The sequence below is a fragment of the Charadrius vociferus genome, unplaced genomic scaffold (genome assembly GCF_000708025.1).
Source record: "Charadrius vociferus isolate BGI_N301 unplaced genomic scaffold, ASM70802v2 scaffold88, whole genome shotgun sequence".
NCBI classification, from domain to species: Eukaryota; Metazoa; Chordata; class Aves; order Charadriiformes; family Charadriidae; genus Charadrius; species Charadrius vociferus.
The window spans coordinates 2,307,005-2,332,070 of NW_009649619.1; the positions used below are offsets into that span (position 1 = coordinate 2,307,005).

A 25,066-nucleotide genomic window follows, 5' to 3' on the forward strand; every position below is an offset into this window, starting at 1 on the left:
CAGCCCGTTTACTAAAGCTGTACTTCTTTTTCTTCTTCTGTTGATACCAGACTTTGGTGTCTTCTTGCACAGAGAGAGGGCATAGGCCAATGCCCTTTGAAGTTAATAGGCATCTTTTCATTAACTTTAGTGATGGATGGATTCTGTCTAGACTGAAGTTTACCCCAGGGCAGACATCCCCCCAGAGTCCTTAAACATCAATTAAAAACCAGTTAATTTCTAAAATATGCCATTAAATAGGGCTTAAATAAAAGTCCTTCATTATACTTATCTAAATTTTCTGAAGAAAGAATTACAAGCTCCTTGCAAAGATGTATTTATCTGGAAGGTTAGGTTACATAGCTGTGTTGTCATACTAAGAACAGAAGTTACGTTATATTTTTATACAAGATCATATTTGCAATTATACAATTATAAAATTACATATTCCAAATGAAATAGATATTCTAAACTTAGAGCATGTTTTTTAGCAGAATCCAAAATACGAGATCACTGAAGAAATGGCTTAAAGCCTCTTAGCTCTAATTTGAGCCTTCCCTAGCATATTCGAATTCCACTCACGTATTTGAAAGTAGGTGAAACAAATAAAATAAAAAAAAACACGTAGGCTGAATGTTTGTAGAATTGAGTGTGTAGAAAGCAACTGTATCTCTAAGTTGTTTTTTCATCCAAACTTGCCTACATTTTGATATTTAAACTGAAAGGAGTTACGTAACTAGATGTTTTACTCCTGACAGCTCTGCAGTCTAAGGGGAGGATCTTAAGTTGCACTTCTACATGGAGAGATAGGCGCTAAAACTACCATAATTCACATTTAAATATTCCCAATTCAAACCTTCTTTGGATTCACTAGAATAATCTCCACAGCTCTGGGTACCTTAAAAAAGAAATTATTACAGCGTTCTTGGCCTTCTTGTAGGTACAATGCAGTCTAAAGTCTTCCTGAAATAGACCCGATGGACAGACTCCTCCTTATCTTTGCCTGATCTGTCCCAGCATCAGAGCTTGCCACTGGCTTCTCAGTAGGGAGGGATTTATTTTAATTTATTTTCATTGCTCTTTAGCTTCTTAAAGTAGCTGCAAGGAAGGTGAGATCTGTAGATCACTGAAGAATCGCATATTTCATAGAATCATAGAATGGTTTAGGTTGGAAAGGACCTGGAAGATCATCGCGTTCCAACCCCCCTGCCATAGGCAGAGACACCTCCCACTAGACTAGGTTGCCCAAGGCCACATCCAGCCTGGCCTTGAACACCTCCAGGGATGGGGCCTCAACAACCTCTCTGGGCAACCTGTTCCAGTGCTTTACCACCCTTAAAGTGAAAAACTTCTTCCTAATTTAATATTTGATTAAAAAGCATTCTTTTCATTAGTTTTGAGGATGAGAATATGTGATGGTTATGGTGCCTTTGTTCCACTTTCTTAGTTAAGAGTAATCTTCCTCCTTTCTGTGTTGCTTATGCTTGCACAAATTCTTACATTGTTTTAGAAAAGGGACAAATGAAAGTTGTCACACTAAATTTCTCCTGTATGATTAACCTAATAGAAAACTTCCCTGGAAAATCTATTGAACTTTTCTTAGCTCATACAAAGAAAAAATATAATCACTGCACGCGTAAATCCTGGATACTTTCATATTTTTGCATGTGGAAAACATTGTTATAGTTTTATAGCTGATCATACTGAGATTTTCAGAGAGTAGTGAGATTCACTCATCATTTTATTGCCAACAAAGAGCTTATCAGTCTGCAAAGCTGCCCTTTTCTCCACGCTCGATGTGGCCAAGTTGTCATATCTACAAGACAGTACATGCTGGATACAGTTTTGGTGCACATTACCATTATCCTAAGGATAATCTGTGCAAATGTGGCATTTGGTAATTATACTTTTGCAATAAGCGTAGTAAGAGGAGAATGGGGAGTGACACAGCCCTTTCCCTCCGTTGGCTGTGTGAGTCTCATGAAAGGATTTGAACTTTTCTTAAGTGGCATCTGTGATCTTCCAACTAATCCACCATGGTGCCAATCCATCATCTGCTGGATTTGTGACCCATAATTAAGGGCTACTTAGACGTAGTCAGGAAAGGAGGTGAAGCTGCGGGACACAACTGAATGGCAAAAATTAAAGACCTGACTAATGTTTTCCAGCATCTGGAGAGTTTTATGTTGGGAATACGTATTTGACTATTCGTTACTGCTTATGGTAGGGGAACCCTGCACACCAAAAGCACTGTAAAATGAAGGGCATTTTGCCTGAAAGAGACTACAATATGTGTTCCCCATGTCTGTTTGTGCAGCTAGTGGTAAGCAGGATATAACCAGGGGAACTGGAATGATGCCATGCTGCTCGCATTAGCCAAATGTGAGTGACAAAGAAAAGTAGAAAGCGCCAGTATATAAAAAGAAAACAGCAGTACTGTTTAGTATTGTGTAGTAAATATAAAAGATTTAAATGCATACAAACAGAAAAAGTGGTTTATTATTAGGATGATGACTTTTCTACCTATGCTTACCTGTCCTTTTCTGATTGCATCCTGATCATATTCTGTCTTATTCTCACTGCTTTCTTTCCTCCTTTTCTTAGGCAAAGCTTGGAGATGAAATTCTTGACTACAGGGATTTGGCTGCTCTTCCTAAAAATAAAGCCATCTATAACATTGACCGCCCAGATATGATCTCCTATTCTCCATATATCAGTTACTCTTCAGATGACAGGCATAGTTACGGGGAGGTACTGAAACATGGGTATTTTTTTTACTATGAATTTAAGATTTTACATGCATTGTTAAACATGTTGCTGAACACTGTTAAACGTGCATAATTAAAAAAAACCCTAACTTTTATAACTTCATCTAGTTGAATCGTCATTCATTCATTCACAAGGCCTTCCAAAAAAACTAGATGTTCATTTCACTTTTTTAGTTTGTGGAAATTAAAGAATTGCTTTCTGTGATCATTTTTAAAACAGATGACATGTAATTAAAATATGTTTTTCTATGAGAAGAGTTCTACATGCATGTGGTAGGAAACAGGAGCCATTGCTAATTATAATGCAAAAATCAGAAGCGAAGCCAAATGTCTGTCATTATTTTTTTTTTTAAAGTGTACCATGTTATTTTGGTAACACAACAATGGTATCACTTTCCTGTGCACAGATTTCTTTCAACTGTCCCTTACTAAAGTTCATCCTCATGTCACACATGCATTTCAACCTATTCATATGCAGAGCTAATATTACGCAGTTTCTGCTAATGAAACCTAATCTCACATAATCTTACTAATACTAATTCTGTTTTTTATGAAGCATATTTGTATATAACTCCTGTCATGCAAGTTAGCTTTTCTTCCCTAATCATATCTACCTTTTGTTTGGATTTCTGATTTCTTTTATAATTTTAGATACTTTTTTACAAATCAAACCTATTATAAATACTAGGTATACTGTCAATCTATATAGTCTAGACTGGAAGTCTGCATTGTTCTCTATAGGCGTAAGTGAATGGGTAGAAAGAAATACCATAAATGATAGCCATACTGTTTATAAGAGCCCTAGTCCTGCTATCATTTACACCTTTTACACTTAATCTACTACTAAAGTCTCAGTACTACCGTCAGGTAAAGTGCAGCATTTATGTTAGATCTTCCAAACCCTCTCAGTACGATGCTGAACCACAGTATTTATTGTATTGTGTTTTAAGAGAATTAAGATGATATCTGGTAGAGGGTTTAAATGGTGCTTAGGTGTCTGAATTCACAAAACTGAAAGCTGCTTGCTAGCCCTGAACCTATTGAGTATAAACATTTCCTTTCTGTGTCAAAATTTGTGGGTGCTGATAATGTTTGTGGCCCTCCTCAACTGCCTGTTTACAGCTAGCCTTGGCGGAGGTGCATCAACCAAACCACCTTCTGCCTAGCTCCTGTGAGGACTCAGAGTCATCGCACCCACTCCAAGGTGGTGGTTATAAAACCATCACACCCAGCATAAATCTGTGCTGCTGCTGGATAGAATTTTCCCCTGCCTGCCCTCAGCATTTCCTTGGCGTCTTGCCTCTGCTTCCCTCCTTTGCCAGAGCAAGTGTCCATGTGGCTGTGGTAGGGCTTAGGTTTCTTCTGAACCCCTGGCATGATCTGACTCCTTGACCTCACTCAAAGGCTGGAGATCGCACAGGCCGGACAAACACCTGATGGTGCGGTGAAACTGCCTGTCGTGGTGGCAGCCCAGCCTTTGCTGGGACCCAGCGGTTGTGAACTGTGGGAGCTCAGCATCACACTTTCAGGAGTGGGATAGAAGGTAGTTGCAACTGAGCTCTAAAAAAACCAACCAACCAACCGAAGATAGAAAACCACAGCAAAGTGGGCTGTCTGTCACCTGCTAGTGGGTAACTGAGTGGTGAGACCAAAACAGGAGGGGTTTATTGGCACAACTGGAGTCATTGACCATTTCGGTAAACATATAACTTAACAGAAGATAAAAGGGACCACATCCTGAATGGGGGCTTTTTCCCTTTGGGCTGTAGGAGACACCTACAGTGTTGGTACCACCAGTTTAATACTGTTTCAGATAGGTCTGTGCTGATGTAGATATTTGTGTCAGCAAGATCTCAGTGATATCTTAAAAAATAAAAAAGTGGGGTCCGGTCATCTGTTTCAAAGTGCCTAAACCAGGAGGGGATGTTGGGCTATGCTTGCAATCCAATGTGCACATTTTCACAATGCTCCAGGTATTTACATCCTTGATCCTTTGACTTCCCCTTGGTTGACAAGAAGCAAGTTAGAGATCAGTTAGATAAACTGGATATACGCAAATCCGTGGGGCCTGATGGGATGCACCCTCAAGTGCTGAGGTGGCTGGGGGAAGTCATTGCTGGGCTGCTCTCTATCAGCTTTGAAAGGTTCTGGAGGACAGGTGAGGTGTCTGAGGACTGGAGAATTGCCAGTGTTACTCCAGTCTTCAAAAAGGGCAAGAAGGATGACCCGGGAAACTACAGGCCGGTCAGCCTCACCTCCATCCCTGGAAAGATGATGGAACAGCTTGTACTGGATCTCATCTCAAAGCACCTGGATGCAAAGAAGGTTGTCAGAAGTAGTCAGCATGGATTCACCAAGGGGAAGTCATGTCTGACTAATCTGATAGCATTCTATGATGAAGTGACTAGATGGGTGGATGAGGGGAGGGCAGTGGATGCCCTACCTTGACTTTGGCAAGGCTTTTGACACTGTCGTCCACATCATCCTCGCAGGCAAGCTTAGGAAGTGTGGGTTACATGAATGGACATGGGGTGGATTGAGAACTGGCTAACAGAGCTCAGAGGGTTGTGGTTAGTGGCGCAGAGTCTAGTTGGAGGTCAGTAACAAGTGGTGTCCCTTAGGGGTCAGTACTGAGTCCAGTCCTGTTCAATATATTCATCAATGATCTGGATGAAGGGATGGAGTGTACCATCAGCAAGTTTGCTGATGACACAAAACTGGGAGGGGTGGCTGACACGCCAGAAGGCTGTGCCGCCATACAGCGTGACGTGGACAGGCTGGAGAGTTGGGCAGAGAGAAACCTGATGAAATTCAACAAGGGTAAGTGTAGGGTACTGCATCTGGGGAGGAATAACCCATGCATCAGTACAGGTTGGGAGCTGACCTCCTGGAGAGCAGCTCTGTGGAAAGGGACCTGGGAGTCCTGGTGTACAACAGGATGACCATGAGTCAGCAATGTGCCCTGGTGGCCAAGAAGGTGAATGCCATCCTGGGGTGCAACAAGAAGAGTGTGGCCAGCAGGTCGACGGAGGTCATCCTCCCCCTCTACTCTGCCCTGGTGAGGCCGCATCTGGAGTACTGCGTCCAGTTCTGGGCTCCCCCGTTCAAGAAAGACAGGGATCTGTTGGAGAGGGTCCAGCAACGGGCTACAGAGATGATTAAGGGATTAGAACATCTCTCATATGAGGCAAGGCTTAGGGACTTGGGTCTCTTTAGTCTAGAGAAAAGAAGATTGAGGGGGGATCTTATTAATGCTTACAAATACTTAAAGGGAGGATGCCAGGGGGATGGGAGCAGTCTTTTTTCAGTGGTGCCCAGTGATAGGACGAGGGGTGATGGGCACAAGCTTGAACATAGGAAGTTCCATCTTAACATGAGGAGGAACTTCTTTACCTTGAGGGTAGTGGAGCACTGGAACAGGCTGCGCAGAGAGGTTGTGGAGTCTCCCACTCTGGAGACATTCAAAACCCGCCTGGATGCTGTCCTGTGCAACCTGCTGTAGGTGACCCTGCTCTGGCGGGGGGGTTGAACTAGATGATCTCCAGAGGTCCCTTCCAACCCCGACCATTCTGTGATTCTGTGATATTGCCAGGGGAAAAAAAAGATCATAGAATATCTCAAGTTGGAAGGGACCTATAGGGGTCATCGAGTCCCTGCTCACAGGACTACCAAAACCTAAACCATATGACTAAGAGCATTGTCCAAATGCTTCGTGAAGTCTGATAGGCTTGGTACCATGACCACTTCCCTGGGGACCCTGTTCCAGTGACTGACCACCCTCTTGGTGAAGAACCTTTTCCTAATGTCCAATATGAACTTCTGCTGATGCAGCTTCATTCCATTTCCTCGTGTCCTATCACTAGTCACCAGAGAGAGGAGATCAGCATGTCCCCTTCTGCTGCTCCCCTTGAGGAAGTTGTAGGGTGTGATGAGGGCACCCTTGAGCCTTCTCCAAGCTGAACAAACGAAGTGGCCTCAGTCTCTCCTAGTAACTCTTGCCCGTGAGGCCTTTCACCATCTTGGTCGGCCTCCTCTGGACACACTCTAATAGTCTGAAGTCCTTATGTTGAGGTGCCCAAAGCTGCGCGCAGTACTCAACGTGGGGCCACACCAGCGTAGAGTGGGACAATCACCTCCCTCGACCAGCTGGCTGTGCTGTGCTTGATGCACCCCAGGACACGGCTGGCCCTTTTGGTTGCCAGAGCACATTGTTGACTCATATTCAACTTGCCATCAACCTAAACCCCCAGATCTCTTTCCTCAGGGCTGCTCTCCAGCCTCTTGTCCCCCAATTTGTTCATATGTATATCCTGTCTTCCAGATTTCAGCATCCTGGCTACACCTGCACCTGCAATAGTTTCAGTAGATTTCTGCTCAACTAACCATGTTTAGCCTTTAGATTTGAAAGGAAAATGAACGAACAACAAATTTTCAAATTACAGCCAGCTCTGAGCAGTGAAGTTCTAGTCCAGATTTTGGAACTGCTTCAATGCAGATTTAATTAGGGCTTGTGTCTAGTCTCAGGCAGTTGCTTTAAATGAGAATTTCCCTACTGGCAGCACTGTCTGTGGTACAGTACCAGCCTCACCAGACTCCAGGATTTTGTAGTTAGGAAATCAACAAAAGCTTTATACGAAATTATTTATATATTATTCCTTATTTACTACTTTAAAACCAAATAAAAAGAAAAATTGCCCTAACTGAATTGACAGGTGTTTTTCATAACTGTATTGTGTTATACATGGATATCGATATTTTTAGAGTAGTTCTCACAAGTAACATCATGCATGAATTTGTATCACTAATTTGTTGTGTGTTGCTGTTTACAGTCACCTCAGTTGCTCTCTCCAACACCTACTGAGGTAATCCCCAGTGCCTTTGTACTCCCGTTCTGACCCATTTTGTGATGCATAAACCTGGTCATATTGATAACCAGCAGTGTCTGAAATGTGGGGTTTGCCTCCTGCCTCTACAGCGCATGGGGTTTTGTAATTTATGTTTTTCACAGTGTTACTTGTGTTGAATATGCGCTCTGCTTCTGGATTGTCATCTGTATGCATCTATCTCCACTGTCATCCATGTTTCCGCTTTCCAAAATAAAGGTTGTATTGTGGTCACTTCTTCAAGCTCTATTAAATAAATTACATTGGGAAATATGATTTATGTTTACATTTAAAGCTGCCAGCATGAGTTGACTTAAATTAATGCTCGATCTAGCTTTCTCTTTTTTTTTCTTTTTATTTTTTTTATTTCACAAATAGTTAAACTACTTAGACTATTTGTGCACACATACTGTTAAATCATTTGCACATACCTGAACTTGTAGGTCTGTGTATTTTGATGTGCATTAATGATCAAAGCCAGTCATTGTTTCAAGAAACACCACATTGGAAGCAGTGAAAGCATTTCACACAGCTTGCCAGATACAATTACTCAATTACATATCACAGGCCTGGCTAATTTCTCCATTCCCAATTCTATGTTAAGAGAACTGTTTTGTAAAATTTTGTTAGTAGTGGGGAATTGCGAATTTTCATTGAGGATTGTAAATCACCAACTGTCACTATGAGCATTGGTTAAACGGAGAAGTTAACCAATAGAAATGTAATTTAATTGACAGTTTAAAAATAAAAATGTGCTTTATTTAATATTGGATTTCATGAACTTGATTGACTGTTCCTTACAGAGACACAAAGTACTCAGAAGGTAAGGTGTGAAACAATCAATGTGAAATCTTGATGTTTTGGATGATTATAATAATTTCCTTTAAATAATCTACCAGTTAGTAAACAGTCATACTATTAAGTTACAGAAGTGATACTGGTTGATGCTGCCATCTTTTGTGTTATGTCAGTTCTCCAGATTATCTAGCTTTGCCATGATTGCTGTCTTTCTCTAAAGTCTATGATCAGGTGCTCAGGCATCATCATTTGCAAACTTGGCACCAGTTTTGTTGCAGGGATTTTTATTAGGGGGAAATTCCACTGTATCATACAATTGGACACATCACAGACCGTTAGTTAACATTGTATGGTAAATATCATTGCAAGACTTTCTAGACATTTCTATATTGCTTGTAATTCTCTTTGCAAGGGTTAAAATGGGTATTAAATAATGTAGCTACTTCAGTAGGGAAACATCTCAAACTGGGTATAGAGGGGTTGGTGGCGGAATGCCTACAGAACGCTGCATGCTTGGGAAGGCATCAGTTGTTCTCCCTTTTTTGTATAGTTTCTTCTGAAATGGATATTAAAGCAGTAGTGCTACTTACCACTATACAAAACTGATTTTCCATTTTTGGAAGTGCAGCCTGGGGTGAGGTGGAAGGGGTGGAGCATACTTGAGCCAGATGGGAGAACATTGCACATCTCCAGAGAGTCAAGGATAATTCCAGGGAAGCCAAATGGGAAACTGCACTCATCTAAAGATGAATGGATGGATATAATTAAGTTGTCCTGATAGGAATCTGGGAGATGATGATGGGGATAAGTAGGATCTCCTGTGTGTTTAGATGATGAATGAGCCTATGAGAGTCACACAGGTGCCTAAAGATGGCCCAGGACTCATGACAAGTGACTAACACCTGTTACAGTATGGCATATTTTCACTCATTCCTACTGGAATAGGAGAGGGGAACCATTTTTTGGAGTGTGACTTTCCATAAGGGAGTATCTGCAGGTTACCTTGATTTGTTCTAATTGAAGTTAACTCGAGCCAATTCTTGTTTGTCTTAAAAGAAACAAGAAATTTGAATTTGCTTTTATAGCTAGTTTACAAAAAGTCATTTCCAGATCTAATTCCCTTAGTAATGCTTTTACTGTTAAGAAGACACTACATGCAAATTGCAATTGTAATTGAACAAGCTATAGAGAGTGTTATAGTTTTAAATGGTTGAAGCCAAGGTTTTAGTGGGAAAAGGGTTGTATGACTTGTTCTGCACAATGCTGCAGTATTCACGCTAATGCTATATATGAGTGTTTATGTCAGCTAGTAATGACCATGTTGTATATGGTATGCTGGGCAATTTGTACAGCTGATATAGTTTTTCTGTGATGTAATGAAGCCAAAAATACTGTTTTTTCTGTTGCCTGTAACCATTATGCATCCATTCATATGGGTACAAAGTGACCAGAGTACTATTGTGCTAATCTGATCTCATCGTTCACCCACCCGTGTATGTTCAGGGACTTATACTGTCCTGAAAAAAACACTTCTACAGTGTTATATTCTTTTCCAATTGTATTGTCATTTTAAATTCATGTATGTGCTGACTTCCCTGGAAACATGACCGTTCTCTGATACTTGGCAGAGCTCCTTTGGTCACATTGTGGTGGAGGTGCTTACAGCTCAAAGCCACCTCGTTTCATTGGGATTGCATGGAGCGTTACGACAGCAACGACGTCCATCTACATGGCACGAAAATGTGCAAAATTGCATATTCTGCCTGTTTCAGAAGTGATTTCCCTAATGACATATATTTCCTCTTCCTCTCAGGGTGACCAAGATGACAGATCTTTCAAGCAGTACAGGACGTCAAGTCCTAGCTCTGCTGGCTCGCTGGGCTATGGTCGCTACACTCCAACATCCCATTCTCCTCAACATTACAGCAGACCAGGTATTTGAAAAGCAGCCTTATTTATTCTCTAGATTTTTCCACTACTTTGTCTTATGTTGTAAGCAGGGTAGAGTCCGGTAGGCAGGGGTTTCAGGTGGAGTAACAGTTCATTGCAGTGATTTATTTACTGTGAACAGAGTCCCATGGGGAGAAGGGAAACAAGTGCTTCAGGAATGAGTGTCTAAGAAAACGAAAACAGGTGGCTAGAAAGATTGATTTGTCGTATCTATATACAGAAGATAGAACAGTTTAAAGGACCTAATCTTGGTCCCATCCTGCCTACAGTCACACATTCAATCCACAGCTCTTTCACGGTGCAGCATGGTAGCAGTGAATGCACACAAAGTCAAGAGGATGATTGAATGACTTCTTACCCCTTCTTGTACTGCAGGGTTATGGTCTGTGTCTCCTCTCCACGGTGCAAGAGCTGGAGGAGTGACTAGTGGTTCTAATAGCTGGATTTTGAAGGCCAAGTTGATTGATTTCACAAGCTTACAGCAATGTTCATTGCAGCTTTGGGCTGCAGTGGCAACTGTGTTGGTGTTCATGTTGCACAGAGAGGAGGGATGACCCCTTTAATCTTTGCAGGGGGGGCCCATACAAAGGCCCATTTGTATTTGGGCATAGTACAGTGTTTTATCCTTAGAAATAATCAACTAAATTGTTCAAAATTCATTCTAATTTTTCTCCACTCTATCATTTGGGTGGAAAACATGTAGTGTTTGTATTATTTTCTTGGTGTCTTTTCATTTCGTTGGGGATACATTATGATTATAAACTATTTTGGAAAATTGGGACTTCTTAATCTTTCCAGTGGAAATGAAAATTTTATGTGTAACACAAATATTTTTTTAAAGGAATTTAGTATTCGTACTACATAAAGTCTTTGATGAAGTGGAAATGAGATAGAGTATCAAAGATCTATTAAAGAGAGGAAAGATTAGTTTCTGCTGAAGATCTGGCACCTGTGTCATGCTTAAGTTTAGCTGCATACTGTTACAGCAAGGAGGAGAGATAAAAGAAATTCCAGATTAATTCTAATGTTTTACAGCTTCATTGAAAATTTAGAAGAGAGTTATCATAATGGCCACTTTTAATAATTGCCATTAGTCCTCTGAAATGTGTTATCGGGACATTATTACAAGAAGTAAACAAAGATGACTTCTGAGAACATTTTTCAAAGTACTCAATTACATGTCTAACTTTCAGAGCTCAAATATCTGCAGGATGTTTCTTCAAAGCTTAAATTAGTCTTGCTCTTGAGTGCCCTGGTGCGTTGTGTGGACTAAATCCTACCAGTGTGCACCGACAGCAGTGAGAACTGGACCCACTCGCAGCACAGTTCTCAGCAGAGACAAGGCTCTCCCCATTTCATTTCATTAGATCCATTATGAGCATATATCATTCCCTCTTGCAGCTTTTGAATATGCAGATTTCCCCCTGAGTGCCGCTATGGGTTTTGTGGTGCCTTTTCTGGAATATTTTCTGATGTGTTACATTATCAGCATTTTATATAATACTCTTTCTGTCTGCAGAAAGCCTGTGTCCCTTGGCCAACCGCATAGTATGGCCACTGTGATGTTTTTAGCAATAACCACAAGTCTCAAATATAAACTATGTTTTCTAAGCATCAGGAGGAAAATGTTCCAGAAAAAAAGGATGGCATTGTAATTTGTGGCTTTCAGTAAGTGAACTAAATAGTTTATTTTCACTTACTCTCTGTTGCCCCCAGCTGGTACTCAGAGTCTTGGTACCAGTAGCTGCATCTCCCTGCCCCAACACCCAAGCCCTACATCTACATTCAGACATCATTACATCCCTTTCTTCAAAGGTAAGGTCCAGGAATGCAAAACCGTGGTGTGATACTGTAGACTTATTCAGATGTGTTTCACTTTTATGTCTGTGCAAGCATGGCTTCCACTTGGATAAAATTTGTCTTAATTTTGTGCAAGTGCTTTCTTGATGTACTGTGTAAGTTTTAAGAACTGAGTGGGTACGGGTTGTTTTATTTTTGCTTTTTTTCAGTGAGTGTTAAGTGTTTTTCAAAGGGGTGGAGGGAAAGAATTGGATTTTCTTATAGAAATGAGGGAGGGAAATAATTTAAAAGTCTGTTCTAAAATATAGTGTTTACCCTATTTTGGTGATGCTAAACAAATATAACAAGCTTACATGTTGGATCCAACATTGGATGATCAGTTAGCTACGCTTCTAACCTACATTTAGGGATTTTTCATGTTATTTGTAGCATTACCAAAAAGTATGCCAGATAAGCTGGTTAAATCAATATATCTGCACTGATTAGCAAATAACGCTATAAAACAGAATAACTGAGTCTAGTCTCCTTGCCATTAAATCTTTTTTTGGTGAATATTAACTTTTAATGACCTCCATGTTGCAGATGTGAGACAGTAACAAGAAATGCCAAGAACTTTTGAGGCAAAGGCTATTATTTTTTTTTAGCTATTGAGTTAAATGTCAAAGAGAAGACATTCAGCTACCACGTGTGTCTTCCCCTGAGTCTGTCCTCTCTAGTAACAATAAAAGTGGGGAGGAGACGTGAATGATGAATGACAAACATTTTCAGTGCCTGTACCTTCACTCTCATGTACTGTTTGATTTAATAAAGCAAAACTGTTCTTCTTGCCTTCATAACCATTACAGAAAAGGAAGTGACCCCCTGCAGGAACCAGACTTGCAAACTCAAATGAATAGCAGGTGCTCATCATCTTTAGAAAAATAACTACTGCATCTGCATTGGGCCCTAATGCATCCAGCAACAGTTCTGTCCAAAGTCAGCTGAATTTCACTGATATAAGCAGGAACAGAATGAGGCTCGAGTCTCCCAAATGTGATAGACAAGAGAAAATTTTGGAAGAAAAAGCTGATGAGATTAAATTGATTGTTGCCATTGTAAAGCCTAACTGCGAAACTCCTTCCCACACCCACAAGCACTCACCCCATCCCAGACATTTCTTGGAAGGCTGGCACACACCCTGGTATTCCCCGAGGCACAGCGTGAACAGTTCTTTGATCTGTCCTCTAAATTTGCACGATATCATCCAACCTGATGTACTGAGTAAGAAAAACCTCTTTAGTGTGCTGCAGTGCATGATACCACTGTAGGGAGAGCTCTTAGTCGAAAGCCCGCCCACAGTTGCTTAGCAGCACTCTTGCTAAAACACGTTTCTTTTCAGTGCTACCTGCTGTTGCTCAGAGCGGCGGCAATTACTTTGTGCTGCCGTTTGGAGGAAGAAATCCTCCAGTGGCACCTCCTTGCCCCCAAACAATTATCAGTAGTGGGATTAAAATTATAATATTTTGCAATTCTGCAGTGCTTTTTATCAAGGAGCTAAAATATTTGGCAAGCAGTAGCTTACAGTGCCTCGCAGTGCTCCTGTGAGGAGGGCAAGCCTGTTTATACTTTCCCTGTGTAGGTAATCCTGAGCCCTGCAGAGGTTGAATAGGTTATCCGCTGGGTTTACACTGAGTTAACATCTCAGTCCAAAAGGAGTCAGAAGATTTCCCCCCATCCTCTTCAAGTTCTCTGAATTCTTTTCTCTGAGTAGCAGACCGTATTTTTTCCTTATCTTGAGAAGCCTTTTGAGGACGTCGATGTGCTGTTTTTTTCTCTTCAAAGTGGTTAGTGTGGGAAGAGTAGGATTGTAGAAATAGTTGCTTTGTATCCAGACCAAGGTTAATGTTGCCACTTCAGTTTTAAAAAAAGTTAAATCATGCTGATTTTAAAAAATTTGGTTAAATCCAAAAATAATACACTGCTTAATAATACTAGAAGTAATCTTTGGAAAAACGGCACTCCGCGATCATCATAAAAAATATTTCTGCAAGCTTCCAGGAGACACAAACATTACCACCGCAGGGAAATTAAAACAGGCAGGATCTTCCTTTTGACTTCACTGAGTTTGCATCATATTCTTTCTGAGAATTACATGGTTCATCATTTTTCCAGCAAAAAATATGATTGCTGAGTTCCTGTTCTTTCTCCAGTATACTGTAGTCTAGTTCCCATGAAGTGTAATAGGATGAGCCATTCTTTATCTTGCAGACAAATGATTTCATTGTGCTCTTTTAAGGATTTTTGTCTTCAAAACGTCTTCAAAATAAATTCTGTGGCAGCCTCGCTTCAAGAAGGCTTCACACTTCATGCCCTTGCAAATCATAGGGTGTGATATTCCAAGTACTGACGCTTGGTGTGACTCTTCCTCTTGAGGTGATGGAGTCAGTGAGTGTACAAGCTGTGCTGAGCCCTACTGAAAAAATGCTTACTTAAAATGTGGTGGAAAGCATCTTGCCTTTCTCGTGCAGGAGCACAGCTTCCAAAGCCCATTTAATTTGGCTTTGAAAGCTTGAAAAGAATTAGTCATCAAACTTCAAAAAACTTTGTCTAGCTTAATGCGTCATGTGCAGAGATATTAAAGGATCCAGTTTCGGGAGTAGGCTCTGACATCCCCCTCCTTAGGCTAGTGGTGTCTGTTTGTTGTTCAGTCCCGAACTTAGACAGCTCTTACTGTAACTTGTTATCAAATCTCTCATCCTCCCAGATAAGATAAAAGCTGACTAGGAAGGAGATATAAACAATATGATACTTTATGATACTTTTCCTGACAATCCTTTGAAAAGGGAGCACGGTCTGAGCTCTGGTCAGTTGGCGCTGTGCACGCAAGGTTAAAAGAGCAGCCTACCCTGTCAGCAGCCAAAAGACACAAGGAAGTTTTTGTGGTTGACACTCAAGTTCAAAGTAAACCTTTCCAGATTCTTTCCAAGTTAAACAAAATCCAGGGAAGAATTCATGATTCTGGTTTTTTGCTCTGTGCTGACCAGTAGAGCAGATCACAGCCTACAGCTCCTTGTGGCAGAAGACAAAACCAGAAGTTTGAAAAATATCTCTCTCGGGTAGTTTTATTTTCTCTGAGACCTTATTTGAAGTTCTTCAATGTATACCGGGCAAACCTTGAAAGAGACAAATTCTTGGCAAAGTCTCATTTTAGAGATTTTCCAAAAATTAGATTAAATGACTGGAGTTCCTACACATGAACTTTCTACATGGGTCTTCAGTTTGCTGTACTATTAAATACTTATTTTGTATGCAAAATGTGAAATACGACTGCTCTTTTGTGTTTGTCCAAATTGACGGCAGAGTTATAAATATAATTCAAATGTGCATCAGCTTGTACGAGTGGGCTGCAAGAACCTTTTCCCTCATTTCATCCTTCATTTTTCCCTTGCGAGCAAGTTAGAGGTGATGGCTTTGCAAACTGCTCCACCCAGGTGATCCTTGCATTGAGCAGTTTGCGGGTTTGCTGTCCCCTGGTACTTGTGCTTGCATTCTGTTCTCTTACAAGTTTATTCCTCTTAATCAATGCTTCGTCCTAATTCCCCACTGACACCCTACCCTATCCCTGAAGAATGAATCTCTCTGTGTGTACAATGCCAGCACCTGGGGGTCACTGTTCAATGAAGTAATAGCTCATGCAAGTCATATATGAATATGAGGTTTTAATAATACACTAATTTTAAGTAAATGAGGAATTCATACACTGAAAATCACTTGACAACTTTCCTTTTCTTTTTAAATGAAAAAAATCCAGTAGTAGCATCACTTTGGGATGAAGATTTCTAAGGTTATTGGCCTTTTAAAGGACCTTACTTAAATGTCTAGCACTGCTGTTTGCATTCAAAGTTGGAGTGACATTGAGGCTTCTTCCATTTAGTAGGGATGGTCAAGCGTTGGCAGCAGGCAGCAAAGAAAGAGGGAATTAACAAATGTGCAGTGAAAACCTGTCACCACTTCTTCCCTTCCAAGAGCAAAGCGGGAATCAAAAAACTGAATAATGGTCTGGTTCCTTGTCTGAGGACAACTTGACTGCAAGCTGGTGGTGATGCACCAGATTTTCAGTAATGCCAAAATCCTTCCCTTACTTTTTGGAACTAGCATAGGCTGTGAGCGTGTGCAGTTGTAATTTCACTTTCTCAACTGCTCTTTCTCAATGAGAAATCACTGGTATTAAGTACACAATGGTAATGGCTGAATAGTTTTTGAGTTTTAGTTTTTTTAGTTTTAGTTTTTCACCAACTATGAAAATAACAGCCGCAAAATTTAGAACAGATTAGTTAGTGAATCAGCATGAGATACACGGCATGCTCTTCTGACCTCGTCTGGCCTGCTCTTCCTCCTGTCAAACTCAGCGGCACTATCCAGTTGACTTCAGTGGTGCATGTCAAGGCTGGCTTTGGTGACAGACTGATGACCATGCGTCCACTGCTTGTTAACAGAGGCAAGGGGTCAGCAGAGACCACCTACATGGGCATGGCCTAGACAGTAATGGTAATCCAGTAGTTTTATGGTTATAAAACTTCCTCTCCCTGAAGGCAGAACTCAGTTACAGATCTAGTGCTCTGAGCTGCTGCGCTTTCTTTACCCCCAAAACACTTGCTATAATTTCATCCTTACTAGCCATTAAATTTGTGCTCTATCCACACTAAAACAATAACAGCAAATTAACAACCATTTTATGTTAGAATAAATGTCATGTTTGGCTTCCAGTTGCTTAACAGTGCTGTAAATTATATGGATTTTACAAGTCCCAAAAAAGTAGAGCTTTACTTTTTTGTTTGCCAAGTAGCACTATAATGCCATAGAGTGTGCTTCAGGGAAATCAGCTAAGAGGAAATGAATGGCACCTACTGAGCATTTGAAAAACAAGTGAGAAGATGAATACAGATCAGTCTTATGTATATCATGAAATTTGGTGAAGTGACTATGGCATTATAGATCCATGACTTGATAATCCAACCTTGTTTGCATAAATATGCCGTGGCATGTTACCTGTTGGAAAAGTTTGCAATTAAGAACCAAATTTCAACATCTGGTTTTGTCACTGATGTGTGCAGGAATATTTGACTTAACCATAACATCTGTTTTTTGGCCTAGTCCTGCTTTGAGATAATTTAAACACTACTGAATGATTTCATTACTGGTTTCAGGGGCAGACTATGAGCCATAGCATTAAGCTTTTCAAAAACTTGATTGATAGATTATTCAGTTAAGGTTATGCAAAACACATTACAAGATTGTGGATGTTGTTATCCTTTTATTTTCTTCGTTCAAGTGTTGTTAAAAGAGAAGCTTTAGTTTAAAAGTGGGGCAGTTTAATCTGCTGTTATATATTAGATAGTCATTACTGATGAGATGTTTGGAGAGTGAGCCAATACGCTGTGCTGAAACATAATGGGTTTTACAAAAAACATATCTTTAAAACTGTTGGATTAACAAGTCATTCTGAACAAGCTTCTATGCTTGAAATACTCTACTTTGCTTTCCATTTTTCTTTTATCTGCTTTCTTTGCTCTTCCCCTTGGAGGCAGTGAAAGTGGTCGGAGCACTCCAAGCTTATCCATGTACTCAGACAGCAAATCTTCACCCTCTGTCTATCAGCAGGCTCCTAGGCATTTCCATATTCCAGGTAGGCATTCACTGCTTAGCTTTTGATCTTCAATTGCTGGCACCTGTTTATTCTCTTCTGAATGTAAATTTTTTTTGGCATTGGTTTGTGAACTTCGAACTGCAAGAAAAGAAAATGTCTGATAAGTGAAAAATCTGTTAACTGTTAAACTTGGTCTCAGAAATAAAGGAGTTAGAGAGCTGTGTGATTATGTATATATAAAAAAAAATTCGTTGGAGGCAGACAGTAACCAATGTTATTAAGTCAACAAAGGTATAATTAATTATAGTGCCATGGCTGCATAGGTCAGTTGAATTTGTGTGCAGGAAAGAAGGCTGAAGGGTTCTTTGTTTTTTTACTTATCCATCTACTCTCTAAATTAAAGAGGCGTTTTAGCATAGACTTTAAGTAGCTGGAAGACTTTAGACCTCCAGGAGGCTCACTGTGGTTGTGTCTTTGCACGTGTACTATACCGTTTATAAGTTCACATTCAGTCAGCAAGCACAATTTATGTCCACACTGTTTAGATTTTTGACTGCTAACCACATCTGCCACCTCAGTGGAATGTTTAGCTTCCGGGGTTAACTTTTCTGGAAACACACTGTAATTAGGAATTCTATCTGCTTAAGTCTGTAGTGCTAAGTAAATCTGTTGTCTGTATAACATGATATGGGAACCCTCGACTGTGTCTCTGGGAGCTTTCAAAATATTCCTGGAAGTCCAGGTTAGCTATACAATTCAAAATATAGACAAACTATAGAATTTCCTGTAAGAATATTGGGCATTTCCAGTATAAACATCTATATCTGACCATGTACACTTTCTTCATAATTAATGGAGAAAGTCCCTTTTCAAGTGTGACTGTTGTTGTCTGTTGTACCTGTATATGGATTTTATTTTAAGTAGTAACAAGCGTAGCCAGTTTCTCTTTGTTGCCTATGAAGTATACATTGGTAGTGCAGATGTAACCACCTACGTTTCAGCAAATGGGTGTCGTTCAAGGTGTCTTAAAGCATTTCAAGGGACTTAATGGGGTTTATGCCGCATAGGTAGGTATAGCCAATGTTTTAAATATATAAAGATGTTGGTAAGGCTTCATTCTCTTGTAATAAATAGTGAATGACAAACCACAGAATGAATGCATAGTCTTTGCTGAAGTGTTTGCATTTTTAGTGTTGTTGAGAGGAGACAAGAGCAGCATGCTCTCAGTAAGAACTGCTTGCTTACTCTTTTATTCTTTCCTTTCTCTTTCCTTTTCCTCAGACACTGGCGTAAAAGATAACATCTATAGGAAACCTCCTATCTACAAACAGCATGGTACAGTCTGCTTTTCTCTGTTGCACTTTTCTCTACATGTCTTTGTAAAGAAATGCACATTGACTTCTGAATTAGTTTGCTGTAGTCTTTGCATGTCATTATGTCCCCACAATCTCAAACAGAAAAGGAAAAAAAGTAATGTGAAAATTAAATAGCATTTTGTATAAGATGATATCCAAGGGTTCAGTAAGTTCTCTAAAACCAGGGTAATGATATTTTGATTCGTCTTGGTAATTCAGAGCTGATAGTAACTTCAAAGCAGTTTTCTTATTTATGAAATGACATAAAGCATGTAAATGTAGGAGGTTGCTCTTCTCTTTTCAGACCATATCTTGGGGTATCTAGTTTTTGTAAATAGTTCTGACTTCCACATTGCTGGGGAAAAAAATGTTCATTGATAAGTGGTTTATATGAAGTATCTACTTTTCATCTGCAAGTTCTTCAAGATATAAAATATCAGTAGGAAATGTAATCATGCTGTGGCAGTGAGGAACAACTTCAGTAGCTGACAACATTGGCAAGATATGATTGGAAAAACTTTGGTAAACCCAGCAACAAAATTGGTGTCTGAGTTTTTAAACAACAGACAGAAATATGGAATCTATTATAGAAGAGAGAAGTGAGAATCTGACTGAAGACTCTAGTAAATACAAAAAACAGAAGTATAAAATTTGCATTATTCTGTTATTATTATTGCTGTGTAATTCACTGATTAACATAATTGGAATTTCCATGTTGGTGTTGGTTCCTACTGTGTTCTCAGTGATGTTTGACAATGATCTTGGTTTATGATACAGGCTTAGTAATACAGAATTCATTTTTCTAAACTGAATTGTATTATTAATCTTTAAAGCAAATATGTATGGATTCTGCTGCAGTAGGGTGCCTGAAAAGTGCAGTAGTACACTTCTGATTAAGAGTTATCACTGGGGTACTCCTGTACTCAGAAGCAAAGGACAAAAATAAATCTGGCCAGGGACATCAAGGGCAACAATAAAGCAGTCTATAGGTATGTCCGTGAGAAAAGTAAGACTAGGGAAATGTGGGCCTGCTCAGGAAGGAAACGGGAGACCTGGTCATCCAGGACATGGACAAGGCTGAGGGACTCGATGACTTTTTTGCCTCAGTCTTCACCGGTAAGGGCTCTAACCACACCACCCAAGTCGCAGAAGGCAAAGGCAGGGACTGGAAGAATGAGGAACAGCCACTGTAGGAGAAGACCAGGTTCAAAACCAGCTGAGGAACCTGAAGGTGTACAAGTCCGTGGGACCCGATGAGATTCATCTGTGGGTCCTGAGGGAACTGGCAGATGAAGTTGCCACTATCCATCGTATTTGAGAAGTTGTGACAGTCCAGTGAAGCTCCCACTGACTGGAAAGGGGGAAGCATAACTCCCATTTTTAAAAAGGGAGAAAAGCTGGAGGGGAACTTCTTACAAGGGCATGTAGTGATAGGACAAGGGGTAATGGCTTCAAACTGGGAGAGGGTAGATTTAGATTAGATATCAGGAAGAAATTTGTCACTCTGAGGGTGGTGAGGCACTGCAACAGTTTGTCCAGAGAAGTAGTGGATGCCCCATCCCTGGAAGTGTTCAAGGCCAGGTTGGATGGGGCTTTGAGCAACCTGGTCTGGTGGAAGGTGTCCCAGCCCATGGCAGGGAGGTTGGAACTCAATGATCTTCAAGATCCCTTCCAACCTAAACCATTCTATGATTCTGTGAATATAAATCTGCCCCAAACCAAAATTTGTATTTTAATAATGATTACTCCCCTTGGGAATAAATGAGAGAATAAAATAAACATGAGAGGTGTTTATCCCACAGTGAGGAGTAGCTATGGCACTTTGGGGATGAAAGCTTGTATCTTTGGGGATGCAGATGGGAGAGTGAAGCTCTGCCGCTCTTCATGGCAAGGAAAGGTCTGGTCTTTGCCTGTGAGTAGCATCTCTGTTGGAGCAGCTCCTTCCATCCTATTACCGTCTGCAGCACTGTCCGCACAGAAGTGACTTCCCATGTTCTGTGTAAGACTGAAAAAGCTCCATGTGTCTGTTGTCCCATACTTTGTCATTAGCTGGTAGCTGATAAGTTTCTGTGAGTGAAAGGTTACGGAACTGCAGATGCATCCCTGGCTTCATGGCCAGAGTGAGGAAAATACATTTTACATATTTTTATTTTGTGGTAACAGGGGGCTTTAACTGATTTTCAAATACCCAATTAACATAGTTTTTAAAATGACGCTTTTATTTATTTTTTTTTTTAACTATCTTTCATGGAAAATGACAGTTATTTCTGTTTTAGATTAAGTTCTAGCTTGGAACTGATACAGTAATAGGAGAAAGAAAATTGTCAACTGATGTCTCCCAACTGAGTGAGTCAGGCTGTGCACGTTCACAGTAACTGGTGCTTCATTCGGCACAGTAACTGGACTGCACATTCAAATCATCCACATTTAGATAACTTCTGTGGTTTTTCTGGGCAGGGTTTTGAACAAAGTCAGACTTGCTGACGTTTCGGTGCACTTTAGGTGTTGGTCTTTGATATACATTTTCTGCTCACAGTGTCCTAATCTTGGACAAACTAATGTTACCCTTAAGGCAAAAAGATAGTAAAAAAGTATCTGGTTTAGTGCTTGATTTAATGTAATCTGCCAACCTTACAGTCTGCCCAAGCTCTCTAACTCCTCCTTGTCTTTAGATATACAAATCATTTGACGCAACTACTCAGGCTGAGCAAAAAAGGGTATCCTGGCTGTGTCATTTAATTTTATAGATACTATTGGTTTGCAAAGAGGATTCTAAGCAGCAGCTTTTTTTGTTGTTCCATGCCAGGCATTTTTATATAAATTATCCTCCTTCAGATATGGAGTCAAAGTCTGGTTTATGTCAATTTTGCTCTGCTCTGTGGAGTTCTTCCTTGTAATCACTTGAGTGAGCAGAGAATTAAATTATCAAGTCAGCAATCTCAATGAGTTAATATGGATATAGGTTTTAAACTTTCATTTATAGATTATAGATGTTCTGAAGAGTTATGTTGAAAATACACGGTCATTTTTACATGATTTACTGTAACTCAAAACCAAAAAAAAATCAATGAACTTTCCTTCCAATAAAATAAAAAAAAAAATTTAAAATTACCTTTTATTCTGGAAGAACTCCCAGCTAAAGCGTGAACGCACGAGCAGCTGATGATTCAGGTCCGCAAGCTAATAGGACACTGAACTGGTACATGATGAAAAGGAGCCAGAGAACATTCCTTCATTGCAGAGACCAAGTTTGAACAAACAAGCACAAAAATGTTCTTTAAAACAAAAAGTGCAAGAAGCTCTTCCAGAACATTTGGCTTTGAAAGGTTTCAGTTACAGCAGTGCCCAACAGATTTGCTGTAGCTACAGCTTCTGTGTTTCTATTATAAATACCCAACTTCAGAATGAAAAAAAAAGTGGTGGAAGAATGGGACATGTGAGAGATCAGGCTGAGAGCTGGGGTCGGAAAGTGAAGAGTGCGGGACCCTGTGTGGTTGTTGTTTTGTGTGTGTTCATGTTTCAAAAATGTTTGAACATAGTTCAAAGTTTAAAAAAAAAATTGCAGAGGTTTGCTCTTCAGCAACTTTAGCACCGATCCGTGTGAAACAAGCAGTTCACATTGGCATTCACAGCAGAACCGAGTATCCCTTGTAGCAGTGAAGCTGATGCTCAGTACTGATGAAATTCAAACCACTTGGATTTATTTGCCAAGCATGTGTTGCAAAAGCACTCTCAGGAACTTGGGAGGGGCCAGCCTTCATGGCCCCTCTTGGTTTTCGTTGTACTCCTCTGCATCTCTGTATAAAACCTTGCTGTTTAACTGTTTTGAAGTCAGATGCTCTCAAGATCCTGTGGTACATTGCAAATCTCTAAATAATGCTTTGGATTAAACTCATTTATTTCCTTTGAAAGCAACTGCATCCTAAAACAAAAACAATTTCCAAAAATGCATCAGAATCTCTGTATGGATTTCTGATTTAGTGAGAGCAAGATTCGTATGTATAATCTGAAACAACTTGTTGACTGGTGGTTTAAGATATGCTCCCAAAATACCAGTGAACCAGATTTAAGTCTTTCTTGCAATGTAGGGACTTTATTCTTCATCTGTCATATATGGATATTTCTTTCTCTTTCTTTCTCAGAGAAGCAGCTTGCCATCTTGGGAAAATGCCCTTGTCAGGATGCTATTAGCTAACTGTAAAAAACCTTGAGTTTTTTCATAATGCTGTTGTTATTTTGTGACCCAGCTTTGTTTTGCCACGTTAAATTGAGGAAAAAAAAACACTTCTACAGTTAGATTTTCACCCCTAACCCACAGATTTTTTTGCTTATTGCAATTTGTCATTTTTTAAGTATCACCTCCTCAAGAAAACCAGTTAAGGTCTAGATGTGAGCTGTGTAATGGCACCAGAAAATAAAACTGGATAGCACTGAAATGCTAATGGTGGTGGCCTTTTGCCCATGTTGTTTAGATGCAGGGCAGATCCTCTGCAAAGATGCTGGCTGGGGAAATGGAGAGGGCAGAGTTTTTCCCAGCTTGCTGGGAGCGTTGCAGCACTTCTAATGGTGCAACTTTATCTTCTCCTCACCTCTGTCTCTGAGAATCTAATCTGAGCCTTATCTTTTGTATTATCATACTATTTTTATTATTAATAAATATGTTTTCTGGCTGCATTGTGTTGCATGGGGCTCTTGCCTTTGTACTCGGGCATTGCAGACAATCCCCTTGTTGTGATGACTTCTCATGGACTTAAAATTATGCTAGATCATTGCATTACTCCAGTTTTGTACCATAAAACTCTCCCCAAAGCAACATAGAGTGGTACAAAGGCAAGTAGGACTCAAATTTTGGGACATTATCTGAAATGATGTGAAATTTGGCATGAAATATTTCTGTAAGATTCTGAAGTGTAACTCAGTGCCTGGAACATAAAAGACAAGGAAAACCACACATGATGGTTGGGAACTATCTAATTAATAGCTTTTAGGTTTTCAGTTTTGAGTTTTTCTTCTCAGCAAGTTGGAAAGTTACAAGAAAATAAACCAACAGTAAAATATCAGCAATATTTCTTTATTAAAATACTCTTTAAGAGGGCAATATAGTCAGAAAAGTGGTTGGTCACAGAATTGTGAATTTCAGAGTCTGGCGGCCTCTCGCAGATTTCGTGAAGAGGTAATACCAAATTTGTTCCTATCTTCTTTACCATCATTGCCTGTCCTTTGAGGGAATATAGGAGATCCAGGTGTGCAGATGACAAAATATCTATGTAACCATGTGTACTTTCATGGTCATGGTAACACAGGAGAATGGGAAAATGCCTTGCTGCTGTGTGCAGACACTATATAAATCTGTCCCTAAGTTATGATGTAGATTTTTTCCCACCAATCATTCCTCAAACGCGTTTTCTTCTGAAAAAGATTGTCTAAATTCATTGTATGCTTGAAGAAAGAGTATTACTGTAGTAATTTCAAAATGATATTAGGTAATTCTGTGAAACCATAGCTCTACACATTGAATTTTCTGCCCAGCTGTTTTGGGGTTTTTTAATTTGTTTTTTTCCCCCTCTTAAAAATATTTGAAACATAACCACAGTCAAAACAGAAGACAAAAAAGATGTAAACTGTTCTAATTTTTAAAATTAACTTAATCTTCCAGCAGCAAGAAGATCAGAAGGGGAGGATGGAAGCTTGGATCAGGACAGTAAGAAGGTAATGATCAGAAAGAACAAAAGGGAGTAGTTTATTGATCTTTCTTGAAGTGACTTTTTAAAAACATGTTCATGCATAAAGGTATTCTTTCATATAACTGAAATAATCATTACTAGTTTGAGTTTTACCAAGAAGATATAGAAAAGCTTAGTCTCTCACCCAGAGGGTTTAGAATCTACATTCTTCAGTAAAGAAAGA

The 25,066-nt window shown here is 39.9% G+C and overlaps 1 protein-coding gene across 1 annotated transcript in view; it reads left to right on the forward strand.

Annotated features, from left to right (window-relative positions):
* ABLIM2 (actin binding LIM protein family, member 2) overlaps positions 1–25,066 on the forward strand; it is a 116,875-nt gene that overhangs the window by 67,836 nt on the left and 23,973 nt on the right. Inside the window, exons 10-15 of the mRNA XM_009890525.1 lie at positions 2,584–2,730; positions 10,242–10,362; positions 12,095–12,193; positions 17,742–17,843; positions 19,086–19,139; positions 24,816–24,868. Of these exons, the coding sequence (XP_009888827.1) occupies positions 2,584–2,730; positions 10,242–10,362; positions 12,095–12,193; positions 17,742–17,843; positions 19,086–19,139; positions 24,816–24,868 (576 nt within the window). The remainder of the gene's footprint in view (positions 1–2,583; positions 2,731–10,241; positions 10,363–12,094; positions 12,194–17,741; positions 17,844–19,085; positions 19,140–24,815; positions 24,869–25,066) is intronic.